Raw genomic sequence first — 27,868 nt, 5'->3', positions numbered from 1 at the left:
TTGGCACCAGTTTTGCGATTTGCGCGTTCAGCAGACGACTTGTCGCATATGTGATTAAAACAAGAAAAATGCCCATACATGTTCAGAAGCTGATCACAGCTAGTTGAGCAAGTATTAGATTTGCACGATTTTCAGCGGTGTCGCATTTGATATGCAAACCACGCATCCGACCGTAACAAGCATGCACTCTGTATTGCGAGATGTGTTACTGTATGTACGACACAGAGCTCAGAAAAACAAACACCGGGTATTTCAGTGTGATGTAATCCAGATTTGTATTTCTTTCATCGAGTCACACGTCACATCACGGAAATGATAACAGGAAAAAAAATAAGACATGGCATAATTACATCGCAATTCATAATGAGGCCAACAGAGATGCCACTAACGGTATGAACACCGGCTCTGTACATGAAGAAAAAACAGACACCCGCGGTGAAAACAAGCTTGTAAAACACTTGCAGAACTCACGAGAAAGAAATGCATCATCAGGGAGACGACTCTCACAAAATATTTTTTTTCAGTCGGACGCTTACGTATACGCTGCACAGGAAGTTCAGCTTCTGCGCCACCACAAGTATCTCGAGAAAAAAAAAAAAAAAAAGAACATGTGACTTTAGATGTACAATACGTCTAGGTGTATAAATATATATCAGTATATAAATTTCAAAATAGGCTTGCGGCTAAGTTTATACAGCGTTCTTTTCTGTTTACGTATACTGAGCAATCACAACTGGTTGTGTGCCGCTTATGGAGCTAGAATTTTTGTTTTCTCGCGTCTTTCCTGAACTGGCTCGAATGTGCAGTGGCGATTTGAAAAGGCGGCTGTCTTCCTTTGCCTTTCTCTCACGATTTACCCACTCTACGTATACTGGTATTACATACACGTATGATCCGCACACTTATGTGACTAACACAAAAATGCAAACAGACAAAAGAGAAAAAAATAAAATAAACAAACACGCTCAAAAGAACAAGCACAACGTACGTCGTTGGCTACGCCAACGATGAGAAATCGAAATGTTCGAGGCCTTTTAAGTATGTATAAACGTGAAAAACAAGCACTCAAACGCCGACTCGGAACACTGTGGCATACACACACAAAAAAGAAAAAGATAATGGGGAAGCACACAGAATTTGAGGGAAAGAAAGTGATAAGGAGAGATCACTCGAACGAGCGAGGAAATAGGAGCGAGCAAGTGAAAGTGCAGGCGCACCTCGTTCTAGGACATCCTGCCTGGGCTTTAACAGGAAACGTTCGCAACTTAATCTCAGTGAGGCGTCATGTTACCTTTATGCAACCCCTTCAGGAACTGCAGCATGTTCCAGTGCATAACATCATGGCGCTCATGATATAGCAACGAGGAAAGATTTAGGCCAACTCCCATTAAAATTGGGATGTTCAGTTTTGCATCTGATGAATATATATATATATATATATATATATATATATATATATATATATATATATATATAGGAGACCATGAGCTATAGGAGTAATTTTGAGCATTGCTTTTGCTATACAACCCGGCTTAAAAAATAAACGTATGAATGTAAGCCAAACAGCAAACTTGAGTAATGTTTTGATGTCCTGTCGCAGACTTCATTCCGTCCTCAAATTCACAAGGCTAGATAGACACGTTGTCCTTGGTACTTAGAACAGATGAAGCGAGAATTCCTAGACATGCCAAGGTTTAGAATTCATGGACGTTCTTTGCCCTTCCGATTAGGTGGCGCTTTCCCAAGGTTTCGCGCTTTGTTACGTGCTATTTTCGCCTCATTCGCGAAGGAAAACAAATAGCACAAAAATTATTTCAAGCTTTTACCAGCACGATGATTTTCCTGGCTCATTTCTGTGTTTTAAAAGAAGGCATAAATTAATAGTAGTTGCTAGTCGCCGGGCGAGAAGAAAGGAATGGGCGAAGCCCATATATCCACGCCAAACAAATTCAGTCTCAATACGCGTGAGCGACAAGAGATGTGCACTGGAACATATATAGGCGGAACGCGTGAAAAAATACAGCTGACAATATTCCCGCATGATAAAGATTCTTTCACCATTAATGTCCAGGCTCGTAGTTACAAGCACTCCTAAAAAAAATTTCTGTGGGGCTTTCGCGAGATATAAAGAATACAATGGAATGTTCGCGAACATACGTATAATTTTCAACTTTCCCAGATTCGCCGGCAAAGGATCAAAATCTTGGGAAGAACAGTGTACGTGTACGTATAGCGGTGTACGTATATGATGTACGTATATGCTTAGAGATCGCTAGGTTGGCCACAACGTAAGCGACAGAAAGCGTTCTTTGTCTCCGACGTCCCTTTCAGACCTTTTGAAGCCGCCGAAGCAGGCGATAGATGCATAACGCTAAGATCTTTGTAAAGCAATCGGCCAGACGCAATTTAACGCAAAGTCTCATATTGCAAAGGAAACGGAGCTGCTTTGGGGTGTCGTAGTGTACTTTTGGCTTTAGTGAAATTAATAACAGGCAACGATGAATTAAATGACAATTTTGCTTAGGCAAATTGTAACACAGATGAATATAGGCGACTTGGCGTGGTCGCCAGCAGTAAGAAAATCTTACAGCTAGAAGTGCGACTTCCAAAAGAGTATGTGAAATGCGCCACACAACAATGCGAATGGCGACTAGCGCCGTGTCGATTCACTGCCACCGTAGTAAGTTACAACTTGGCAAATGTAGGTACACTAACTGCTCATAAATTATGACACGCAAAAAAAAAAAAGAAAACAATTTGTGAGTCTGCATAAGGAACTCTAATCATAGGATCTCAACACATGGCTGTGTATATGGTGACCACAAATGTATGAACGCTGTTTGATGGCTTGTTTCCACGAAGTTCCTGTCATTCCTTTGTTTCCAATTTACGCGAATAAATAACGGTTAGTAACAGGAAAAGGTAACCATAATAAAGAGCTGAAATGGTGCAATAACCATTTGCTTAAACATAACTGTCATGATGTTATAATTAACGCTAGGACAGACCAAATAGCACACTTTACTAAAGTCAGACAAACAAAAAAAAGATCGTTATACAGCTGCTTGAATAAGCCATTCTGCTTATCAAAGGAGACAAGAATACAGCGAATAAAGCCTACTTCCACTTAAGGACCAGCACATTATGGAAGAGAAATTATGCCTGCGAAAGCGAATGGAAACAAAGCTCACCGCTTAGGGTAATAGAGTACGCCCACGAACGCTTTCCCAGATTCGGGCATTCTCGTCTTGCAGCTTTGTTTACTTCTAAATGACTTAACGTTGACAAATTCGAGGAGCAGTGTCTGAGGAGCGGTGTTTGTTGATGTGCTTCAGAGTGTCCGTGTACACAAGGTGTGTCTTTGTATAGATGACGGAGCCACCGAAAAAAGAACAAGTATACTACACTAGACAACACACAATGCCAGAAAAAGTACAGAGATACCTCAGAAATCAGAAAGTTCTTGAGACACGTGCACGAAGGTGTCGCGTTTTACACGGCCACGCGAACTTTCTTTGCAAGTTTAGCAGTTAGGAATATCTACAAGGCTTGTTCCGCTTCACGACTCTGAAAACTGACCATTTCTTAACGCTCAGAAAAAAAAAAATGATTGAACAGGGACAAGATCTTGTTTTTGTTTGCAGAGCCTGACGTGGCGCTCTGCTTCTTAGTTGAATTTCAGGAAAAAAAAAAAAAGAAACTTCCTAATCCCGCCAAGCCTGCTATCACGCATTTCGCAGCTTGCCACATACAAATGAGTCTCGTCAATTTAACTTCGTTGCTTTTGGCAGGCTGATGGTAGAATAAGACTAACATACGTTAGCATCAAGTACTTCTTGATTTCCAGCTAATTTTCTTTTCTTTTCGGTTCTAGCTGATGCAAGAGGTCTAGAACCATAGAAACTTGTTTACACGAGAGTTATTTAAATGCGCAATATCTCTCTCTCTACACAGTGTGTTTGTACAGCAGACATATGACCCAAGAGCCTACTCGGTGGGTATCGTTTGCGGAATACGCTTCCTTCAACAAGCAACGCACTCCTTCAGTCCGCGTATATTCTCAGGCGCCACAGCCAAGCCTTACAAGCTCGCTGTGGCTATACGTATATCCAAGGAAATGTGGTTCCCACTTTCAAGCACTCAAGTGTCGTTTTATGCGGGTTAAACATTATGTAAATACGCAAGTGCACAGGCAATACGCCCTCTGTACACTGTCACATTATCTCCAACGGGCACGTATGTTCGGTATTTAGTGTAGAAGATTGTTTTACGTATATCCAGAAGGTTGCATCAACACACAATGTCGCCACCGAACTCGATGACATCACGGCGGCAGGAGTTTTCACTGCGAGTACGTATAATGACAACGACGACGTCCACAAGAACTCGCGAGAGGAAGATGCAATCTAGAGGCTATAGGAGGCTAAGCCATTGGATTTCTCAAATCGAAAATCGCACAAGAAACGTTTAGCCGCATTGTCCTTAGCTAACATGTTTTAGTCTCTAGATCAACAGGCTTCAAGCATGCTCAATCGCTCTGGTTGATACATTTTGGTAAAGAGCATATTTTAACAGAGCGATAAACTACACACACACAAAAAAAAAAGATCAGGAGGACAGAGCTGCTACGACAGCGAGGAACCAAGTGCTTTGTCCTTGCGGTTCATTACTTTCGCTCCGTAGCGCTGTTAGAGTATGGTTTTCACCGACAAACTCAAATCCTTGCTGAGATAGTAAATAGAGCAAAGAAGAGTTGCTGCTTGTAATCGGTTAGTTCAGAATGTGCCGCTAAAGAGCAGAATTGTTATCGACTTGGTTCATTCCTACTCTTCACTGGTGCAGAATTTACAATATTACCGGCACTTTCAATGCCATCGCCTCCTACATCACTCCGTGAATGCGCTGTCCACTCGCGTGTCCTTTAACAAATAGTGGCAATAAGGTGAAAAAGAACAAAGCCTCTTTTTCATTCTACTCTCGATGCCGCTTTCAGAAATGGCGAAGACACATCAAGCTTCACAAGCGAACTTTAAGAAATTAGGAGAGAGAGAAAAAAATAAACACTAGCATTCAGTCTTTACGAAGAAAAAAGGTAAATTCTTCCTGCAAAAACTGGCCGGGAATGAAACATCCTAAATCCTGTGATCGCGTGTCACCCTTGACACTATACAACCGAAGAGATCAAAGAGTCACAACACAGTTTCAGAGCATCCGCGAGTTGCCACACGTTGGTGGCGCCGGGCGGACAGCAGCTTTTCGCCCTTCGCTCCGCGTGGTTGGCCTCTGCTCGTTCTGTGCACGTTGCTCTGGTTGTCCACTCGTGAAGCCTCGAAACACACGCACACACACACGCAGCCATGCAGGTGCACGTCGACAAACACATCATGTGAAACTAAGTTATAGGGTGAAGAAAAAAATAAAAATTAAGAAGAAAAAAAAAGGGGGGGGGGGAGCGGGGGTGTTCTTGGCGTGGTTGCACAAATGTTCCACATTGGTGAATGTTCCGCAACTACACAACGTTGCGGAAGAGTCCGTGAAAGTCTTGCGAGGGAAGAGGATGGTCGCTTCCGAAGTTTAGAAGCGGCACTCGTCCTCCGAGGATGCCAGCAGCGTGACGTCACGGTCCACACCGATGCCAACGTACTGGCGTTTGGACGCATCAAATGTAACGCGCACCACCGTTCAAAGAAAAAAAAAGAAAAGAAAGAATAACCGCGCACGAGAAAGGAAAGAAGTGAACAACACCGTCTAAACCATCTCGCTGCGGCAACGACACTTTCAGCGCTCCTTAGTTTCTTTTTTTCTTTTTTTGCTGTCTCTCACAGCTCTCCCAGAAAAGGGACGTGCGCCGGCCGATGAGCGCGCCGCTAAATTACGGACGACAACTCGCGAAAAAGAGAGCACGCGCTATATCGCCGCATTTTTGAGAGAGCGCCGACAAATACCCGTGCCGGCGCGGTGGCCAGCAGGCACGGGCACGCACTCACACAAGTGCCCGTGCCGCGCGACATGTATGTGCGCATTGCTGGCCTGGCGGCGCATTGCGTGCACGCGGGAGCCTGTGTAATACAGTAATACGTATATGGAGAACCAGTGGATGGAGGGGGAAGGGGGGGGGAGGCGATCGCAGCCAAAGGGGCTTTCGCGAGGAGCGCGTTCGCCCAGCTGCCGCTGCCGCGGTGGGAGTGTAGTGGAGTAGTAGTAGTAGTAGTAGTAGTACGGGGCCGCCTGTCTACAAAGGGGTTGTGTCTCGTTCCTCCCTCCAGGAATATAGCGGCCCGGAGAGACCGTGGCGAGACCGGTCGGATCTTACGTTTTGCCGGCGTCGCCCGAAGCCTGCGCAGCCGCCGCCTGCTGCGCCTTGGCTGCCTGGGCCTGGCGTTCCTGCTCGTTGAGTTCCTTGATGGCCTGGATCTCCTTCTTGAGCTTCATGCGGCGGTTCTGGAACCAGATCTTGATCTGGCGCTCGGTGAGGCAAAGCGCGTGCGCCATCTCAATCCTCCGCCGCCGTGTCAGGTAGTGGTTGGTGTGGAACTCTTTCTCCAGCTCCAAGGTCTGGTAGCGGGTGTAGGTCTGGCGGCCTCGGCGACGCAACCCACTGGCACCTGCGACGAGCAAAAGGAAGAAAGAGAAAAGACGAGGCTCTTCAGACCGGGCTACCAATACATCAGTCGTTTCGGCACGCACATACACAAACATACGGAGTCCCGGTGAGCAGCGCCTCGGAGTGCCCTTACATTGATCCTGTGGTCAACTTGCGCATCATTCTTACTGCAAGGACGCTGAATAATGCACTGAGGCAAACTTCACAGACCATACAGGAAGGCTCCAGCGTTACGCGGGCTAATTACGTTTACTAGGTAACCTAGGAGCCCTCGCCATAAAAGTGAAGAAAAAATAAAGAAGAAGAAAAACAGAAGCGTACACAATTCATCTTTTATTTTATTGTCTATTTAGATATACTTTATCTGGGATGAAGTACCGAAAGGCAGATTCAACAGCCTCAAGAAGGCCACCCAACCCGTTCACTTGAATCAACAAAGGATTCAGCAGATGCTAGTTAAAGTGCAGTGGGAAAACGCCCTAAAATCAAAATATGAAGAAAAGAAGAACACGAACAAACAAACCAACAACAAAACACGGAAGTAGAGTTGTGTACTCTCCATTATAGAAATTCGAAGCTTTTACGTCTCAAGCTCACAATATGGCTGCAATTGACGGCGTAGTGAGGGGCTGTGGAATAACGTTGGCTGATTGGATGTATTTAACCTGTATCCAAATATTGCTGATCAATACTGATTATCTTACCACAATTTACATTATCTGATATCTTATACTTGACAAAGTATTGCTTCGAAGCATAATTTTCAATCGTTAAGTGAATGATTGGAAGGTCATTGTGCATAGGAAAGACAATTGTGAACACAGAATATTGAAATATACAGATGTAATTACTGTAGCGGAGGGGTTATTTGCACCTCCTAGTTAAAACAAGTGCAATTGCCAACAAACAAAGCTTCGACTAGCTGAGATCGCAATAGGCTACAATAAGACTCACTGGATTCAGACGAATATTGTCGATTGGGGAGGCTCACGACTTTTTTCCGCTGCGAAGATAAGAATAGCCCCCTACCTCGATGGGGTAACGGATGCTGCCCTAGAGGCTCTTGATTTTCGAAACACAACATGTTTGCTAAAAGCAGGTGAACCGAGGGGTCCAACTTGCGTTGGCCACAAATGTATGATGCTAAAAGAGAACGAAGTGAAAGAAAGCGCAGGGGAAAGCTTTTACCAGGCATTTACAGTCACATCTGGAAAATAGAAAACACCAACCTCACTGAAGATACCAAAAATTGTTCCTGTGCGAAAGCCTCGAATATGTTCCATGATGGTTCTCAAATCATTTCGGGCAATAAGCATCACAAACTGCATTTCAGAAATGAAAAATGTCATTAATGAATGTAGGCAGTGATAACGTGAAGCACACCCTTGCCTCAAAAGTTATCTGCGTTTCGTGGAGGCTTATGTGCAGTAGTTCCACCTCATCATAGATTTGGTGAACATTGTAGGGGCTCGAAAGAGCAAAGGGAAATTGTAAATTAGCTACTTGTGTAGATAAAAAGCGTGCATATGGCATAGTCATATTCACGTTCTCGAAAGGCTCATAACTGTTCTCTCAAAGAAAGAAAGGAAGGTATTGCACAAACGAAGAATGAGAGAAATTCCGAACACACACTGTCACAGGGAGCACATGAAACGTCCTCAGCCTTACATTCTTTAATGCAACGATGTCATTGTTATCACTGTGTCTTCCACCAGATATCTAGTAATGAATATACGAAGGCGATATTTGCGTCTAAACATCGGCATCCTCGATTGAAGCTATTTAACAGTCACTGCAGGCTGTATTAACTGCAGGTGAGCAGTTTTCATCTTTACTGTCAAATAAGTCTCTCCGGAAGGAAGTCAGTGGCACCGTAATTTACTATGCAGCGTTGAAAACATTTCGAGATATGCATCAGCGAGTATTCTTTAGAAATTGCCAAAAGTCATTCCTACCTCGAAGTAGTACTGAATCGACGTTTGCCATGGACAAAACAGCTGGAACTAGTGGACACGAAAATGAACAATAAGAGTCGTGCTTTGCGATACCTGACCGGCGCGCCAGTAGGGGAGCTAGAGACACTTTCTCCTGTTTCACGTGCCTTTGGTAGGGTACAATCGGGTACGCAGAGCAATTACTACAAGGCAGAGAACAAGTTACACTTGATAATGGCAAGGTGTCTTCGTGCTCGTCTTGGTGTACCGAAGGCTACTCTAATACACTGTAGAGGCAAGTGAGAGCAAGAAGGGGGACTTAACTTGACTAATTACCTTTCCAATCTCATCCGATTCTCTGCTGACCTCTCAGAGTGAGTATGCTTTGTATATAGCGAAAAAATAGACAACCAATCAAATAGAGGAAGGGTTTAATCAACATGAAAGGTTTATACAAGGTCTGCGCATTTTGTTACATTTTGGCGCAGTCGTTCAAGTCTGAAACCAGTGCGCGTTGAGACGATGCTCAGAGAGATCGAGGTATCAAATGAGCACCGGCGCAGGAAGTCGCCGACCCAGGCAGGTGGTTAGCATCTTCCGAGCCACCTGTCGGCGTCACCCACAAGGCAAGCATGTCTTATAACCATTTTGATGAAGGAGGTACAGCAGAAACCAGCCACACATTTCACTGACATGATCCTTGCTCTAATACACGGTGTAGTGAATCACTGCCGGGACAGGATTTCGCGCCGATTATGGTGCGCGAAACTTCAGATGCAATTGAAGTAGGTGTAGAAACCGACCTAACTCTGGAGTATCACAACGCATGCTGTTAGACGCGGGAACAGTCGAAGAAGTGATCCTGCGGCGCCGGACAATTTCGAAGGCGCCAGGAAAATGTCGGCTTGTTGAGGCGGGGCACTGGATGGCCGCGGCAAAATTTAGAGAAGACGAGCCGGACTGTGTTTTCGCCGTCGTAAAAGGCGAAATGTTCGAGACCACGAAAATTGTAGTATCGGACAATGGGGCCAGCTTTCCGCAGCCAAGAGCTGAAAAAATTTGGCGCAAGGTTCCTTTCAGCTACAGTTTTCGACGCCATATAATTCGATAGGCAATGACGTCGTAGAAACAATAATACGTGGCTTGGACTTCTACATGAGTTTCTCGGGAGGGAGGAAAAAGCGCCTTGGAATTCTCAGTGGATACATTACAACAATTCTCATACACAAGAATGACTCATGAGAATACACGGAAGGACTTAGTTGCGGCTTTTATAGTTTTCAGCCGATAAAAAGCAAAAGCCCCCGACTACCAGCCGACGACGAGCTATAGGTATCACAGGACGTCTTAATCTCCATGAGAACCCGAAGACAGCGGAACAACGCGCGAGGTAGATGAAAAAGGAGCTTCGACAGTAGGCACCAAAACAAGCCATTACCTGCGATCAAGCCCGGAAAATTAGTTCTCGCCAGGAGAGGACTAAGTGGCTACAAGCTCCCACTGAGCAGCAGTCATACGGTGACCAAGACAGAAATTGAACAGGGTTGTACTAAAGACAATCTATTATGCGAGGTACCTGAGAGAATGACCGAAGCAAGCTCCGTCGGAAACGCTGTACCATACCACCTCTGGAGGGCTGGAGATAGGAGCCCCGGTGGATGTAGAGTACCGAGCAGACAACGGGCCAAGGCCAACCGGTGGGGAAAAGAGGAGGGAGAAGAGGGAGTTGTAGAAAAAAAAATGTACGAACGCTTTATAACAATCTCCACGAAGTTTCTTGCAATTAAACCGCACACTTAAACCTTTCTCCGCACTTGGGGCATCATTTATTTTTCCCTGGGGAAAAAGGAAAACACGATATAGCGTTTTCGAACGCTCTTGGTCGCACACACAGCTTCACTGCAAATTAAACAGTATGTATATATTTCTTTATTATATGGTACTTAGGAGATATTGTCGCATTTCACTGTCGCCGGCTACTCCTTTTCACATAAGGATATCATAAATAATAACAAATCATAATAATAGTGAAATCATAACAGCACAAATTCTGGTAACTTAAGTACACTAATGTCACACTATAACTGAAAGACAACTCTAAATCATAAAAACACAAAGTCCAGTCACGTAAGCAGATTAATGCCACACTAAAACTGAAAGTCAACTCAGAAACACAGCAACACAAAGTCCAGTCACATATGTGCACTAAGTAAACAAAGAGTCCGGTCACTTAGCTAGACTGAAATAAGGGCATATAAGAAATCACGGATTAAATTCTTATGAAATTACAAAAGACCAGGCATTTCATTGGCTAAAGTCGGATAAAAGAAAAACATAGAATGCAGTTATTACATTTAAACACTCTGCTCAATACTTCCCGAGAATATTGCTCGCTTCTAGAAATCTTTGAAGGGCCAGTAACGCTCATCTCAGTAACGCTCATGTTGGCCAAGGACCTAAGACCTTTCTGAGGCTAAAGGCCTGCGATCTAATGCCACCAAATGAGGTGCTGAGCGTTGTCTGTGTATGTCGTGTAGCGCAATTTCAAGCAGAAGATGCTGTACATCTTCATCAGCGTGGCCTCAAAGGCATTCCGCACTATCAGCTCTTGCAATTTTATGTAGAAAGTGTTTTGTGTACGCATTACCGAGTCGCAGACGGTGAATCAGCGTTTCGAAGGCTCCGGTTGTATTTGATGTGGACGGGATTTTAAATTGAAGTGATGGGTCAATGTGATATAAATAAGATTTCGAGTTTCGATCAAACCATGCCACTTTGGAACCACGGGCTGATATCTGTCGTGGTATGCGGTGCAATTCGCCTTGTTTTAGAGTTAGACCATGTGTGGCGTTATTAACATGCGCTTATTTAGCTGCCTTATTTGCTGCAACATTCCCAGGGATATTGCAGTGGACGAGTATCCATTGGAACTTTACTGTGCCATTTTCTTCACTTGCTTTTGCGAGTTCCTTAAGCATCTCGTTAACTAACGCCATGTTTTCGGAATTGCTGATGTCACTACGAAGTGAAGACAAAGGTGCCTATGAGTAACAAAGGATGACCCATTGCTCCCCTTTTTGCATTGAATTTCTGTAGCGTAACAAAGACAATATTGCAAAAAGCTCTGCTGTTGTTGATGACATGGTATGAGATAGTTTAACCGTTTGTATTTGCTTCCATTCTGAAATGACAGAGGCAGCTGTAGAAGAATTTGTTTGGCAAGAACCATCTGTATACGCTTGAACACAGCCAGGGTATCGAAAGTATATTTGGTACAACGCCAGTTGTGCTGCTACTATAAACACACCTAGTTTGCGAATAATTCCCTCAACCGAAAGTTCAATTTTTGGAGCTACGAGTCGCCATGGATGCTAGGAGATATCTGAGAACCAAAATTCGCGATGTGGTAGTAGATCTTTGTGTACCTGGATCACTGAATTGATGTTCGCCCTGTCTCTCTAAATAAGTGCACTTGCTAGTGGGTGCCTTTTGTGGTGCACCGAAACGCGAAAGTAGCGTCGACAGGTTTCAACCATCCTCATAATAGGAAATGGAGAATGACGTGCCTCAGCAATTACTAAGGAACTTGAGGTTGCTCGAGGGACGCCTAAGCATATTATAAGGCTCCTAGCTAATAATCGTTGGAGTCTCTCTTCAGGTAAAAGGGAGAGTCCATGCAGAACAGGTGAAGAATATGCTATCTTTTGATTTATAAATACATCATGTACTTTTAGTAAGGATGAAACCGAACCTCCCCATGTCGTGCCTGCTACGCGGCGAAAAGAACTTATTAATGAGTTTATTTGTTCTTTGGGGGTTTTAATGTGAGAATTCCAAGAAAGTTGACTGTCTTGTATCAGCCTCAGAAATTTGTGTTGTTTCACTATGTCTAAAGGTTGTCCCTCAAGGCACAGCTGAAAATCCTTTAGATGTCCTCTGGTGAAAGGCAACACAGCCGTCTTACTGTAAGACAGTTCCATTCATCTTTCCTCTTAAGAATTTGTCCACAATGTTTAGGCCTTCCTGCAAAGCTGATTGAACAAGCGTGGTACTTGAACCAGAGGCCCAAACCCAAACATCATCCGCATATATAGAGTGGCGTAATGCAGGTGGAAATCTCCGCGGTAAATCCGCCATCACACAATTAACGATAAACGGACTTCAGACATTGCCTTGTGAGACTCCTTGAATAATATTACGAGTGAAAATTTTTCTGTAGCTTGTTTCAATAAATATTAACCTGCCATTCAAGAAGTTCGATATCCACCGTAGCGCCCTTCCAGAGACTCCCAGTTCTAGCAGGCCACACAGTATATAAGAATGGCTCACTGTGTCAAAGGCTCGCTTAATGTCTGAAAAAACCGCTATTGTGATATTCCCCATGGCTAGTTCGTGGTCAACATGCGTAACGATATCCAAAATTACATCCATGGCGCATCGCCGCATTCGAAATCCTGTCATGTCACCGGGAAGTGCTTCTGTTTGCACACACCACTGTTGCAGCCTAGTGTCAATCATTTTCGCCATGACCTTGCATAAACAGCTCGTCAGACTCACAGGACGAAAAGATTCAAGATAAAGAGCTGTTTTGCCAGGCTTCGATATAGGTATCACGCGCGCCGTTTTCGGAGAGTAAGGGACATACTTATTTTTCCACAAGTCCAAATTTCCAAAGTACCAATCCACCATTAGGTGCCATGTTTTGCAACATACCGTATGCAATGAAATCTGGACCTGCAGCAGTCTTTGTCATACAAGTTGCAAGGGTACATTTTAGCTCCATCATAGGGAATTCGTCGTCTAATTGCACATGCTGCGACTGAAAACATGCAAGAACTTTGTTTTGCCATTTCAACCGAACATTGAAACTCAGCACTAGTAATAGACACGCTTGTTCTAGTTATAACTTTGCAGAATTCCTCAGCAATAACTAATTCTGAAGTATATCCTCGGCTATTGAGAGAGCACGAAATGGTTGTGTTTAAACAACAGGGCCGCTTAATGCACGAATATCAATCCATACTCGTGGAACTGGTGTCAGGGGAGACAACGTACTGCAAAATTCACGCTATATTTCTTCCCTAATTTTTGTAGTCGTCTCCGCATGACTGAGTGGACTTGCTGCGAAACTCTATATGCTTTTATATTTCCACTCCGGCGTTACGCTTTTTCTGCTCTTCTTCTGACAGCTCTTAAATGTTCATATTCTCCATTAACTGATGTGTGCTCGTCAGTAATGGGCACTCACTTCGTACACATTTTCACTGTTTGTTGTATTGCTGATGTGAGCTTTTTTACGTCAGCTTCACAATCCACTCGAATGGACAATAGTTGACTAAAGAGCTGCCAGTGTGTTATATCCACGTATCTGCGATTCGCAGTACTTTTTAAACACGGATGTGATATAAGAATTGGGAAGTGATCGCTTCCACGTGTTTCTGCGTCTGTTGTCCACCCAGCGTTGGTAACAAGATCATTAGAGCACAGTGTTACGTCTATGCAAGTGGCGTAGCGATATCACCGCATAAATTTGACAGATCCATCATCCAATACTGACAGATTGCATCTTTCCGCAGGACTTATTCCCACGGGCAACACGGTGTTTCCTCCTTCATGTTACGTAGTGTGCGTTGAAATCCTCACATATGATAATGTTTGATCATGTGATGCCAAAAGTATTTACCAAAACAGTATATTATAACGTCCGCATCCTTGCTGAAAAAGCACGCCATTACTATTCTGGACATCTGTAATAAAATAGCCATAGCTTCAAGACGGTTCATGCGCTCTCAATCACTTATTCCTAAAACAAACAAACAAAACTATGCCAGGGCAGTGTGCTAAATTTTACGCCACTAGTAAAATACACTCACAAGGCTCCAGAACGTAAATTGTTGCAGAGGCCACAGTAAACCCACACATTTCGAAGTTTGCGTACACGTTACCCACACCGTGCCCATTATACTTGAAAAATGTAGAATATGTAATTTGTCCAGTTAAGCGAGTACATATACAAAGCAATTACATACAACCGTGACGCATGCAAGTATTGAAATAACTAAGATTCAGTTATAATTTGCGACGTTTCTACCTGAGGCAGGGACGTGGTTTTCGCCTAGGGTTGCACTTAACATTAATCTTTTTTTCACCGAATTGAAAGTTGCTGTCTTACACAGTTGCTTTAGGACGCTCATAGACATTGCGGATAACGGCAGTATAACACCTCTGGAACGTTTCAATAAGTAACTTTCTACAAAGGCTGTAATTATCCTAAACAGATTAAAAATTTATCCTTTTAAACATGCAGCCTGTACTTCGACATAGTACAAACGACGTGCCTTGAATAGTTCACCGAGGAGACCAGGAAAAACCAACTACATGTGTCGTACACCGCATAACAATCGCGGGAAGACGAGTGTTAAGTAAATATTTTCAAAGCACTTAATTAGCCTAAACACTTCAACCTTACAGTGCATGTTACCTAAAGAGCGGCCCACGTTTCCTCTAAATATGAGATACCTGTATAGTTCTTAGTCCTCTTAGGGAAGCGGGGAACCTTTGTAAGCGTTTCACATACTATAACGCCTCTAAACGGACCGAAGACGAGGAGTGAGCAATTTTAATTTAACTTCTAATTTACACACGCATTAAACAATTTTTACGCACATATAGTACATTTGCTAAAGAGATAAACTCTTAGAGTAATCTAGCTTTTTTCAGAAGTCTATCAAAACTGGTTATGGTGTTGGCTATAGCCACTGCCTATGGTGACTCAGTATATGGTGCTGTGCAGCTGAGCTCAGGGCGACAAGTTCAATCCCAGCCGCGGCGACCGCATTTCCATGATCGCAATAGGCAAAAAAACGTCCGTGTACTATAGATTTAGGTGCGCGTTAAATAAACCCAGGTGGTCAAAATCAAACCGCGGTCCCCCTCTGCGCGTGCCTCATAATAATATCGTGGTTTCGGCAAAGGGTACATAACCTATAAATTAGAGATAAGGCACTCACCCGTTTGCCGATGGACTATAGGCCGAGTGAACTTGCACCCCGTCAATTTAACGTGATCAAAATACCCAGCAAAAATAGGGACACGATGGCTCGTCAGCTGCTTCAGGCATATCACATTCGATGAAATGGTTCACAACGCATTCGTAATGCATTTGTTAAGCTCCAATATGTGTGCATGAAAGTGGGCATATTAGAAGACAGATTGAATCACACGTGTGTGGACAATCCACCGTTGCCTCTGCGCATGTCTGCTGATTGGCAAGTTTGTATATGCGTGCTTTCCAGAATAATAATAAAAAAAAAAAAACTATAGTTGTCTGCTAACACTCGTCCTGTCATCTTCTTTGTGCTCGTCTTTTCGTATTCTTACGGACTTGTTTACTTGAGTGTTTCATCGTGAAGCTGGGGAAAATTTCAAGGGAAATTACTAAGACCGAGTCTTGAAATAACAAGAGTATAGCTATAGTTAAACGCTCAATATCGTGTTTTACAGATTTCTTTGAAGATGCGACAAAACATTGTTCCGCACAAATACATTTGACGGAAATCGCCAGTGTGACTAGGAGTCAGGATAGTTTAAATCATCTCAAGTTGGAATGTAGCTCGTCGCGCGCATTGCCGGAAATACGAAGTAGGCAGGTGGAGAGTGCTATACAGTTATATCGGAGCGATGCGACGAGAATTTTGTCAACTGTCCAGCTAAAATAAATAAAGCGAATAGCTCACGAGCTGACCATAAGCTTAGTTGACGCTTAGAAAAAGGAAGGATATAAAACTTAATTCTACATACACATATCCGGACGAAAAACTAAATTTGGGTAGTTTTAGAAAACGAAACGGCAAAGGCAACAACAGGCAGTGACAGTGACAGTCGCAGCACTGGCTAAGACAAAAATTTGGAAGGCGATTCAACCTCTAGTTGAAGCCGATCAAAGACAGTGTCTTCGTAAGCGAGCTGCGGGGGGGGGGGGGGGGGGGGGGGGGGGGGGGGGGGCGAGAGCGGGGCGGACCCAGAGTGCTCGAAATTTATCGCGTCGCCCCTCGCGTGAGCGGAGTATAGGAATAGCGAGCATCGGACTGTTTAAATTTCGTTTACTGCACTACACTGCACTTATTCTCGGGATCGCTTCAGATATTTGGACTACACATAAGCACGGGGAACGGCCCGCATTCTTAGACTGCACGATCTCGGGGACCGGCCCACGAAAGAGGCTAACTCGTTAAGACACTGTCTGTAAACACACCAGTGGGCCTAGTGGGCCCACTGGTGTGGGCCTCTGGTGTGGTGGGCCTCTGGTGTGGTGGGCCTCTGGTGTGGTGGGCCTCTGGTGTGGGCCCACTGGTGTGGTGTAAACACACCAGTGGGCGCTCGCACCAGCTTCAATCTGACAATTGCGCACAAACTTCCACAGCGCAAGAAGTTATTTGGCGAGCGCATAACACTGCACCTTTGTTGCTATATGTTGCTGTGATAATAACTCATGTGGGATACCCGCGCAGTACCCACAGAACGAGAAGTAGCATTCTATATCCGACAGCGGCAGCCACATTTCAATGAAAGTGAAATGCAAAAACGCTCGTGCACTTATAGTTAGATGCACGATAACGCACCACAGGTGGTCAAAATTAACCTACGGCGTGCCTCATACTGAGATGATCGTTTTGGCACGTATAAGACCTCAGATGTTGGTTTATGTCTTTTTTTATGTGCCGGAGGTGATTGCTAAATGATCTGTACGACTGCTTAAAAAGTAATAATAAACAGGCTGCATATATCTAGCATGTGGACATAGCGAGTGCTAGAGGACACACAGAGGGACGTATAGCGAGGCGGCCGCGGAGTTCCAGCCACGGGCTCGACACTCGGCTGCCGACGGCCAGCTGCGCGCGGCGGCCGTAAATCCTAATTCAAGCGCAACACAACTGCGTCGCGGGGCCAGAACCGGTGGCACTTTGTCACGGCCACTCGGGCTCGTACTTTTCGCCGTGCCGACGCACCTATTGACTCGGTAAATAGTTTATTAGCGTGTCAACGCGTTATGCCAGCTCGTCGACGTGCCTTCTTCCCGAATTTAAGAGCGGGCAACCGCGCGAGTCGGAGACAGTGTCTCTATAGGACAGGAAATATCGCGACGCTCTAAAACCCTTCCTCGCAGATCAAGAAAAAAAAAAGGCATGTGCGAGAAGCACGTGCGATGTGGAGAAACGGTATGCGCGTGCGGAGGCGCTTTGTCGTTTGGGAAAGTGCACTTAAGAAAAATCTGATTGTTAGACGTAATTACCGTTTAAAGGAGACCCACGATAACACAGGTACGAAGGAGAGCGAGCGAGAGAGAGAGAGAGAGAGAGAGAGAGAATGGGGGGTTAACCAGAGGCAACTCTCCGGTTTGCTGCCCTGCAATGGGGATGGGATATGTAGGAGTTGTAAAGACGACAAAGAGCGAAAGGAAAAGAAAAGGAAAGGAAACTGGCAAGAGAAAACGCGTTCCAATCACAGGCGTCCGCGCAGGCCGGTCGATTTCAAGAAGCGCAGTAGCGCTTGGACGGCCTTCTGATGCGACGTTAAGTCGCGTCGATGACACAGGCGGCAATTTTAACGGCAAATCTCGGCAATCGTGTCTTAGAGCAGGTACAATCTCTGCCACTAACATGTTCTACTGAAAAACTATTATCGGAGATTTCATTAACAGGAAAGACGAGGGGACAATTCCTGCACAAAAACAGAGGAATCCGTAAGGTATGTTCGCGTACAATCACCGAAGCCAAGAAGCAAAGGCACTTTGACGAAAAAAAGCCTTCAACGAAGTGCTTCACTCCGGCCTTTTGCTTAAGCTCTTGGGACTGAACTTGTACCTGTCTGTTTTTTCCTGGATCCGTTCATTCTTAAACGAACGCCAACAATGCGTTACAGCTAACTCACATTCGTCATCCCTTTCGGCTGTATGTGTCAGCTGTCCCTTCTTTTTTTAATATATATTAACGACCTCCCGCTTGACGTAATTTCTCAGAATAGACTCTTCGCCGATGAGTGCGTATTGTATCGCCCAGTAAACAGTCCATCTCGTGGTCTTTCCTTACGAAACGATCGGGCTTTATTACAACTGTGGTGCGAAAATTGGTAGTCTCCCTTAACGTTAACAAAAACTGGCTAATATATTTTCATGACCAGCGTAATTTTTCCACTTCCACCTATTACATCTACAATCGCCCCGTAGCCCCTTCCGACTCATATAGATATACTGGGCTTCACCTTTCCCCTCATCTAACATGGGCTCGTCACATCAGTGAAATAACGCAATCCGCTAATTCATCCGCCGTAATCTCACACTTGCATCTCCTCCAGTCAAACTCCTTGCTTATAGGACTTTCGTATTATCCGCCGTAGTGGCGTAGCAACTATGGTGTTGCGCTGCTAAGCACGAGGTCGTGGGATCGAATCCCGGCAGCGGCGACCACATTTAGATGGCGGCGAAATGCAGAAACGCCTGTCTCACGTCGATTGAGGTCATATTAAAGATACCCAGGTGGCCAAAAAATAACCCCGAATCTCTTCCTATAGCTGCGTGCCTCAAGATGAGATCGCGGTTTTGACACGTCAAACACCAGAATTTAAATTGTTTAATTTATTAACTTTCTTAATACAAAAATCAGAGTACGCTAGTTCCTTGCTCGGGACACCCACCAAGCCAACCGAACTAAAGCTCTGGAATATATTCAAGACCGCGCCACTAGATTCGTTCTCGGCAATTATTCCTGTCATGCTCTAGCATCTCGAACCTAAAACTCCAATTGGGATTCAAACGTCGATGTTGTAGAACACTTTTGTGCGCGGATCGCAGACCAAGCGACTCGTCCAGATCCTCCAGACCGAGATGACGTCCCCCATTCCCGTGATTGCCGCATGGACCTTCCTTTTACAATGGAGGAGCTCGAGGCGGCACTAGCTCTCTGCAGGCGCTCATCATCTCCGGGTCCAGATGATATATCATACCTAGCCTTGTGCTATCTCGGAGAATCCGCACGGATAGAATTGTTGAGTCTTTACAACACATCATGGCAGGAGGGAAATGTTCCTGACGAATGGAAAGTAAGCCGCCTGGTGCCACTCTCGAAGCAGGGCAAATCCCCACTAGAGCTCACCTCCTACTGCCCAATGGCGCTGGCCAGCTGTGTAGGAAGGATAATGGAACGGATGATCCTTGGTCACCTGGAATGGTACCTTGAACACTACAAGATTTATCCGAATTTCATGGCTGGTTTTCGACGTGACCGCTCTTCCATCGACAATGTAGTTGATCTCGTTTCATATGTCTAGCACGAAAGGTCCCGCAAGTGTTTACTTGCAGCTTTATTCTTAGATGTGAAAGGGGCATACAATAACGTATTACATGAGGCTATTCTCGACGCTCTTGTGACGGTTGGCCTTGGCGGTCGAGTCTTTTTGTGGATTGCAAATTACCTATCCGCAAGATCATTCTTTGTGTTAACTGACGATGGCCGAACTACGCGACGTTATACCAGCAGGGGCGTTCCTCAAGGTGGTGCTCTCTGCCCGACGCTATTCAACCTCGCTCTTGTTGGACTTGCTGAATACTTGCCAACTAGCATCAAAATTTCAATATACGCAGACGACATCTGTGTCTGGACTTCGGCAGTCACGCGTTCTCAGATGCGTGCGCGGCTTCAGAGAGCGGCTACTTTGACAGCGAGCTACTTCTGTAAACAAGGTCTCATCATATCACCAGAAAAATGCGCACTAGTGGCATTTACTCGCAAACCGAGGACGGCTTATGTCATCTCAATCAATGGGCGGACCATTACCTGCGTCAGAACCCACAGATTTCTTGGCGTAATTATTGACCGAGACCTCTGTTGGAACCCGCACGTGGCCTACATGAAACGGCGCCTGACAGCAACTTCCCAGTTGTTTAAATAGTTGACAGGAAAAATGTGGGGGATGTCAGTAGACGCAATGCTGAAACTCTACAGAGCTCGTTTTCTCGGTTTTTTAAGATATAGTCTACCTGTACTGAACAACACCTGCAAGACAAATATTCGTTTTCTGCAGACAGCACAAGCTCACGCACTCAGAGTTTGTCTTGGTTTGCCCAGATGCACGTCAACAGAGGCAACTATTGCGATTTCTCGGGACCACCCAATGCAAACTTACATTACGGTGGAAGCCCTGAGAACGCCCATCAGACATTTTGCACGTGCACCCCCTATCAACACCATGTCACACTACCTTCAGACAGGCACCAGGCATCATTCTCTAAAACTATTGTCAAGAACAACAACAAACTTCACTCGGGCTTCACCACTGCATCTAAACCATGGATACCCCTTTGGTGTCTTACCAGCTCCACAGTACATCTCAGTGTACTAGGAATCGGGAAAAAGTCTGAGCTGTCATCGCCTGTGCTGAACCAACTGTCTCTGCTTCTTCTGCACTAGAGGTACGCGGACAGTGTACATATTTATACTGATGGTTCCACAAACATTCAGTGTTCGTCTGGTGCTGTGGTTGTCCCCAGCAAGAGCTATTACCATCAGCCTTAGGACTGACCACCCAACGACATCGACATCTGCGGAACTAGCTGCTCTTCGCGCTGCACTTTGTTTCGTCAATCGGGAACCACCTCGACAATGGTGTATCTTCCGTGACTCAAAGGCAGCCCTACAATCTGTGCTATCAGCTCTGCGTCGCGGGCCATTCGAACAGCTCGTGTTCGATATTAGATGCCTACTCCATACATCACATGAGAAAGGACATCACGTGATGTTTCAGTGGCTGCCAAGTCACAGCGGCGTCATAGTAAACGAAGACGCCGATAAAGCCGCTCGGGCAGCTCTTGAATACATACAGGAAGAGGCCATATCACTTTCACGGTCCGACACAGCCAGCAGACTTCGAGTGCTTGCACAGATCACGCTCTCTCTATGGTGCACACCAAGCAGCCAGACCAACCGGAGCAATCGTCAATACGAGCTGCCCCCTTTGATGCATCTCTGTATGCCAACTGGACTCCGCCGAAGTGAGGCCACTCTGCTTTATCGCTTATGGCTAGGGGTGGCCTTCACGAAATCTTACTCATTTCACACCGGAATGACCGACAACGCTCTCTGCAATGCCTGTCTTTGCGAGGAGACGCTGGAACACATTCTGTGCGACTGTCCTGAATATAATGTTCAGAGACAGTCCCTGGCGTCCGTTCTAGCGCACCTTGACAATAGACCATTGTCAGTTGCAACTATTTTCACATATCGCCGGCAGAAGACATCGCAGCTGAAGGCGACGAAGGGAGTACTTCGGTTTATGAAAGAGACTGGCTTGGACAAGCGGCTGCGACAGTGATGTCACGTACCGCGTAAGCGTGACAGATTGTAACTAACGATATGTGTGCTGTGTTATGTGCTCTCTCTTTCTCTCTCCTCCCCATCTTTCATCCCCCCATCCCGCTCCCATGTGTAGGGTAGCAAACCGGTTAAGCTAAACTGGTTAATATCCCTGCCTTTCCTTCTCTACTTTTTCCTTCCTTCCTTTTCATGCTCCATCAGCTGAAATAACCCAATCCGTCCAATGCATTGTGCCTCGCGTCACAATCACACGAACGCCGCTTGCACTGACCGAGCTCATACAACAACATTTTAGCCATCCTTCCCTTTATTTTTTGTGTGGTTTTGTATTTGGTTTTCCATTGCGTACAGCCAAAAACTAGAACGATTTTCCCGCACAAAACGCCGTGATGACCGACCCCCTTCCCCCCAACGACTGCATCATTAATGACGATATCTAATGATGTATCATATTCACTGCCACTGTAATACGTATACCCCGCATGTTATATCCCCGGTCCTTTGAGGTATGGATAAAAAAAAAACATTAAGTAATGTAAGTAAAAGTAAAAGTAACTAAAGTAAAAAAAGTAAAGTAAAATGAATAAACAGGTCGGTATAGTGTAGCTATTCCTTTTGTACGACTATTTCTTTTTCTTCTTTTCTATCATCCTCCCCTCACGACCAACCGATTTGGTGTCAATGTATACGGAGCGCTGCTCGGACCTACGAGGAAACGAATAAAAAGATATAAAAAATAAACAGAATATAATTGTTCTGCCATCCTGAACATAATAACATTTAACAGAGCGGGACAAAAGTAATTCACCGAAGTTCAATTTCACATTAGCTGTTAGATTTTGCGCACTGCAACTTAATTTATACCGTGAGGAGAAGTGTGTGGTTTGTTAGTGGCACAGTCTCATTAGAAAAGAGGTGGCAGATTTCCTAATACCATGGTCGGAAAGGTTATCGCGGGGTGCCCGTTAGGTAGAATGTGTAGCAGCATAAATGCTATACATTACATAAATGGTATTACGTCATGCTTTCGCTAACGAGAGCAACGAACGTTTGATTTATTGAACTAGAGTGCAAACAGTTATTGTAAGCAACTAACTTTCCAAGTACTGAGCTGGAATATAAAACGACCGATGATTGAACAGTTCTGACACCATAAGGCGCGTTTCAACTATGCTTCAACAGGTTTTAAGAAACCATAGCAGAATCTTACACTAAATGGCACTTTAGCTAGCAATTGTTGTTTCTTGTAAAAAAAAAAAAGATGAAAGTAAATTTTTTAGCATTTACGTGGCTATTACAGTAAAATCTGAATATACTGACAGTAACGCCAGTTAATCGCAAGGTAGGGGGCAGTTTTATGTGGTTCCTGACCCAATTACAAAGAACTTGCCGTGATTAATTGCATGATGTCCAGCGATCTAACAGAAATAAAAAAGCTTCATAGCTATCGGAACTACAAAGTGCACTGATTCATACTTCACTTACTTGGAATAACACATTAAACAGGTCAGATATGACGGCCATAAATAAACAATGTCAATTAACATAAGTATAGTTAGGCAAATGAAATACCATAAAGAAAAGCATTCGATTATCGTACTCATTCGCACCCAACTCTAAGCGTAAGCAGCACATCAACGATAATATTTGGCGTCCTGATCAGAATCATAAGAATATGAAATACATTAATTATGCCGCAGCTACGTCACTACACTGAAAGGCCGACTGATCCCGTGCGCCTATACTTAACCTACGCGGCTCACAGTCGCCCCAACCGCAGTGAGTTGCAAAAGACTGGTGGCGAACCGGATTGAAGAGCGTGAGAAAACTTGCCCGCTAAGCTGATCTCGAGCCCAAACTGGCGCACTTGAAATTCAATAGATAGTAGTGGGGGCACCACATTGTGTGATAAAATAAATAATAAGTGACACACAATGAACTGACCTCGTTGAAGTTAACAAGTGCAATTAGTTTGTGTCATGAGCGTAAGCTTTTGATGTGTCATGCGCAGTCACCTAATTTCGGACTGGGGCGGAGACATGCTTCGCTTTACGGTTGTTATATGCTGATCGGCTTACGTTCGATGAAACATTTTCTTCAAACCTTGAAGTTCTGCGAATATGGGCTTAAACATAGGCCGGCTTAGTATCGAGTAAATGTGGCATGCAGTTCTGACTTCCAGTTACGATTTCCCACTCCAAGTTAGGCATGCAGATACAAAATTAAAAGTATCTGAGTGCGTACGAAATGAGGCGACTTTTTTTTTTCTTTGGGGCCATTCACAGCTTCATTGGCCAATAAAGATAACTTGTGCAACGCGATTCCGAGACTTCACTCGTGACTCGGGAAGCTCAGAAAATATTATAGTGGGATGGCTTTCGATTGATATTTACGACTTCGATTTTGACGAAATCACTTACGTGAATATGAACTGCAGTTCTCTTCAATGCGAAATTTCATATCCAGAAATACACGCTATTCTCTGGCGAACAAGATTTCGTGGGCAAAGTCAAAGTGTGCAACCTGGAGATCGTCAGGTATAAATTTTCAAGGAGCAGGAACCTTAACAGCACATAATCATCATTAGAACCAACCACACAAAAAATAAATAAGTACATAAATAAACGTTCAAACCGGCAAAATGTTCCAGTTTCGACATATCTCAGAATATGAGAAGGCTTATTTCGAAAGTTTCTTCCGGTGGCTACTATAATACGAACGTGAATAAAAGCATATATTGGAGAAATCGAACAAAGAAAGCTCAGCAATCAAAGTAATTAAGACAGCTTAATCTGTGCAGTATCAGTATGTTTAGAAAAAGTGAATGCGATCCTCAATTTTAAAGTTATTCTGTGCGAACAAATCAAGCGTCATTTTAGCTTCAACAGATTTGAATGAAACAGATACGTACAGTCAACCACAAATGTTTACTGACCACGGGATCTCAGAAAACGTTCAATTTCCGAGTAGCCTGTAAAAGTAGTCAGTAAAACCGCACATCACAATGTTCTTCACATATACTGATAGAGGCTGTGAGTGCAAATTCTAGGTTATGTTATGTGGCTGCGCAGATATTCAGATTTTTCTCAGATTTCGTGGTCCGTAAAATCTTGCGGTTGACTGTACAGTACGTGTGTGTGAAAATGAATTGATTCCCTCCCTCAGCAATCATAAACATTACCTTCAAATGCCGAGCCTTATACGCGAAAAGTGGCACGCGGTGCAGCATTCGACGGTTTCTTTTACTAGTATGCAAGATGAATGATTGATGATTACGCTTTTTTCGGAAGCATGCGACCTGCTGTAATCGTTCAAATAATTTTGCGTCGAGTAAACATGTACTAGGTAAAAAAATGCTTGCACAGGAATATGCGTCCAAAAGCCACGACAGCAGTGCTTTTTCTCTAAGAAGAAATCGAAAAATGTGAGGTAAAAAATATAGTTGGTGATACCCTTGTATTAAGCAAGCTATACATTTAACGCTATACGATTTGAAAAAAATTGCATCAGTCCTAGCAAAAGGAAGTACCAAAAAAGAAGCCCACGTTTTACGCAAGATGATGTATTTTGGGTGTGAAAAATTGCGTTGCTGGTTGGAGTAAACATCGCCAACGAACAGTTCCACGCACTTGAGTGCTGACGGTGAGGTCTGACAAGCCCACAGGCACAATCATAGAAAGCATTCAACTATCATTCTATCAACTCCAACTATCAACTCCACGTGATTGAAGTGATTCATTCGTTTCTAAAACGAGCAAATGGAACATTTAATGTTTCATTTTGCGATGCTTGATATTTCTATGATGGGCATTCACTTCGTGCGATCAGCATCACCAGTATACATATCTTGCACAGCACTTTCATCGAATGCGTACAAGTATGCCAGCTGAAGCTGAACTATATATAATAGATTCAAAGTACGGTCTTCTTATGCGTCGTGTTCAAAGCATTATTAAAGCCCATGCAATTACCAATGTCGTTCATGCGCAAACATTAATATTTGGAAAAGGTACACAGGTAATGAACTATTTGTGATAACAAGATGTTACGGCAAAGGTACCGGCGAACGAGAAACAGTTCTTGTCAACGAGATGCTTATGAATCGAGTCGCATACTTCCAATGCAAGCCTCGTTATCATTGCAAGTAATCCTCATGAATTGGTAGCGTTAGGTGCAAGAAGTAGGCGCCTCACAAGCCACGAATTCGCGAAAACATGCAAAATGCAACAACAAACGTAAGCGTGCAAGACATTTGTGGCTAACATTAGCTCTCCACTTACGAAGCATCTGAGCAGTATATTTGCGGTTGGTAAGGCTTGGATTCGGAGAACGCAAACTGCAATCTTAAAGCACTTCTCATCGCCTTCCAGCTCTTCCCAACTTGCTCTCAGGCGCAGGGCTTAGGCTTCTGGGACGCAATTATTCTTAGCACCGACAGCCGTGCAGCCGCATGTCGGCGGCGTGCAAATCACAGAAACAGCTGCATTAGGAGGAAGCGGTTCACTTCAGTAGCTCCTATCTAAATACACAGAAACGGATAAATTGTTTTTCTCAGCCTTCCAGTGCACCAAAGTTGATGAGGGTTGCTGCATTAAGAAAAAAAAAAGCAAATTTATAATCTACCGACCCCAGAGAGCAGATTATTAAAGTGAAGCTTTATTTGCTTTTTTCCTCCCACTTTGTGGTTGCTGGCTGCTGCCGCCTTGCCAATTCTACAGCAGCTTGGGCCGCTGAAAATTTCCAAGTGTATATGTGCCCGAATAGACAACTTGGGCCACTCGATATGTACACTTGGGCATGTGGAAAATTCATATGTGAACATTCCTGGCCAATACCGTTCAATGGTTATGTGTCACTGGGTGTGTACCCGAAAGGACAAGCAGAACGAGAGGAAAGTATAGTCACGAAGTCAGCAACAGCACATTGAAAAACAAAATTTAAAAAGTAGCATAAGTGAGAAAGCCGGCATCAAAAGTAGCCTAGTGTGGAAACAGGCAGTGAACTGAACGATTTGGGCACAAAGAGAGAGAGAGAGAGAAAGGCAAAGGAAAGACAGGGAGGTTAACCCGAGATTATCTCCGTTTGGCTACTCTGTACTGGGGGAGGGGCAAGAAGATGCAATAGGTGGGAGAGAGAAGGATAAAAAAAGAAAAGAAAAACCTAAACACACACACGCACGTACACAGGAACTGTTTCTGCGGGCACTGTCACGCAGCCCAAAGCATGCATTAATTGTGCGAGGAGGGCAGAGCTATTAAGAGAACTGATGAAGGAGAAGTGAGGCGATGACAATTAAGTAAACATCGAATAAAGCTTCGCTTATAACCGATTTCCACATACGTGCGGGATCCGCCGAGTTCTTTTTTTTTATTTTATTTATTTAGGCCACTATGAAGTCTTTAGAAAATTCTTAAAACACTGCAAAATGAAGGAAGGCCGAAGCGTCACGTTTACAGCTCTGTAACTAGGCAGTAAAAACATACCCCAATTCTGTAAACTACACCTACTGAGAGAACAAAAGCGGACAAAATTTATGCATTATACTCCGCTTTGAAGTACACTACTGATTTCTGAGGAGGACTTTTGCAAAACCCTCATAAATATTAAAAAAAGATGAATTCACATAATCTGTGTTGTAATGTTGACTGCAAATAACATTCAACATTTCTGTTACGTATTGCTTGAGAGTTCTGTGTACTGGGAAAGGCGATTGACACTTGGGCATTCGTGCCCTTTTGTCAGCCTCTTACAACAGAGCTTCTTTGCAATTTCTGTCAAAAAACCAACATTCATTCATACTAACATATCCCATTTTGACACTTCGGTTGCTCTAACAGATGCAGCTTAAACAACAGCGATATCTGTTATTGGTGCCGTGTTACATATTTCTAGACTTCCATCTTTAAGTTCTTTAAGCTTTTGCTTGTTTTACATATTTGTAAAATATCAGGCCCTAAACGAAA

The 27,868-nt window shown here is 44.2% G+C and overlaps 1 protein-coding gene across 1 annotated transcript in view; it reads right to left on the bottom strand.

Moving 5' to 3' along the window:
- Positions 1 to 250: 250 nt before the first annotated feature.
- LOC126530793 (homeotic protein ultrabithorax-like) overlaps positions 251 to 27,868 on the bottom strand; it is a 115,154-nt gene continuing 87,536 nt past the window's right edge. The window contains exon 3 of the mRNA XM_050178076.2: positions 251 to 6,605. Within this exon, the coding sequence (XP_050034033.1) occupies positions 6,310 to 6,605 (296 nt within the window). The 3' untranslated portion in view covers positions 251 to 6,309. The remainder of the gene's footprint in view (positions 6,606 to 27,868) is intronic.

The sequence above is a fragment of the Dermacentor andersoni genome, chromosome 5 (assembly GCF_023375885.2).
Source record: "Dermacentor andersoni chromosome 5, qqDerAnde1_hic_scaffold, whole genome shotgun sequence".
Classification (NCBI taxonomy): Eukaryota; Metazoa; Arthropoda; class Arachnida; order Ixodida; family Ixodidae; genus Dermacentor; species Dermacentor andersoni.
Note: the sequence above shows the minus strand (reverse complement) of the source record. Positions and strands in the feature narration are given on the sequence as shown.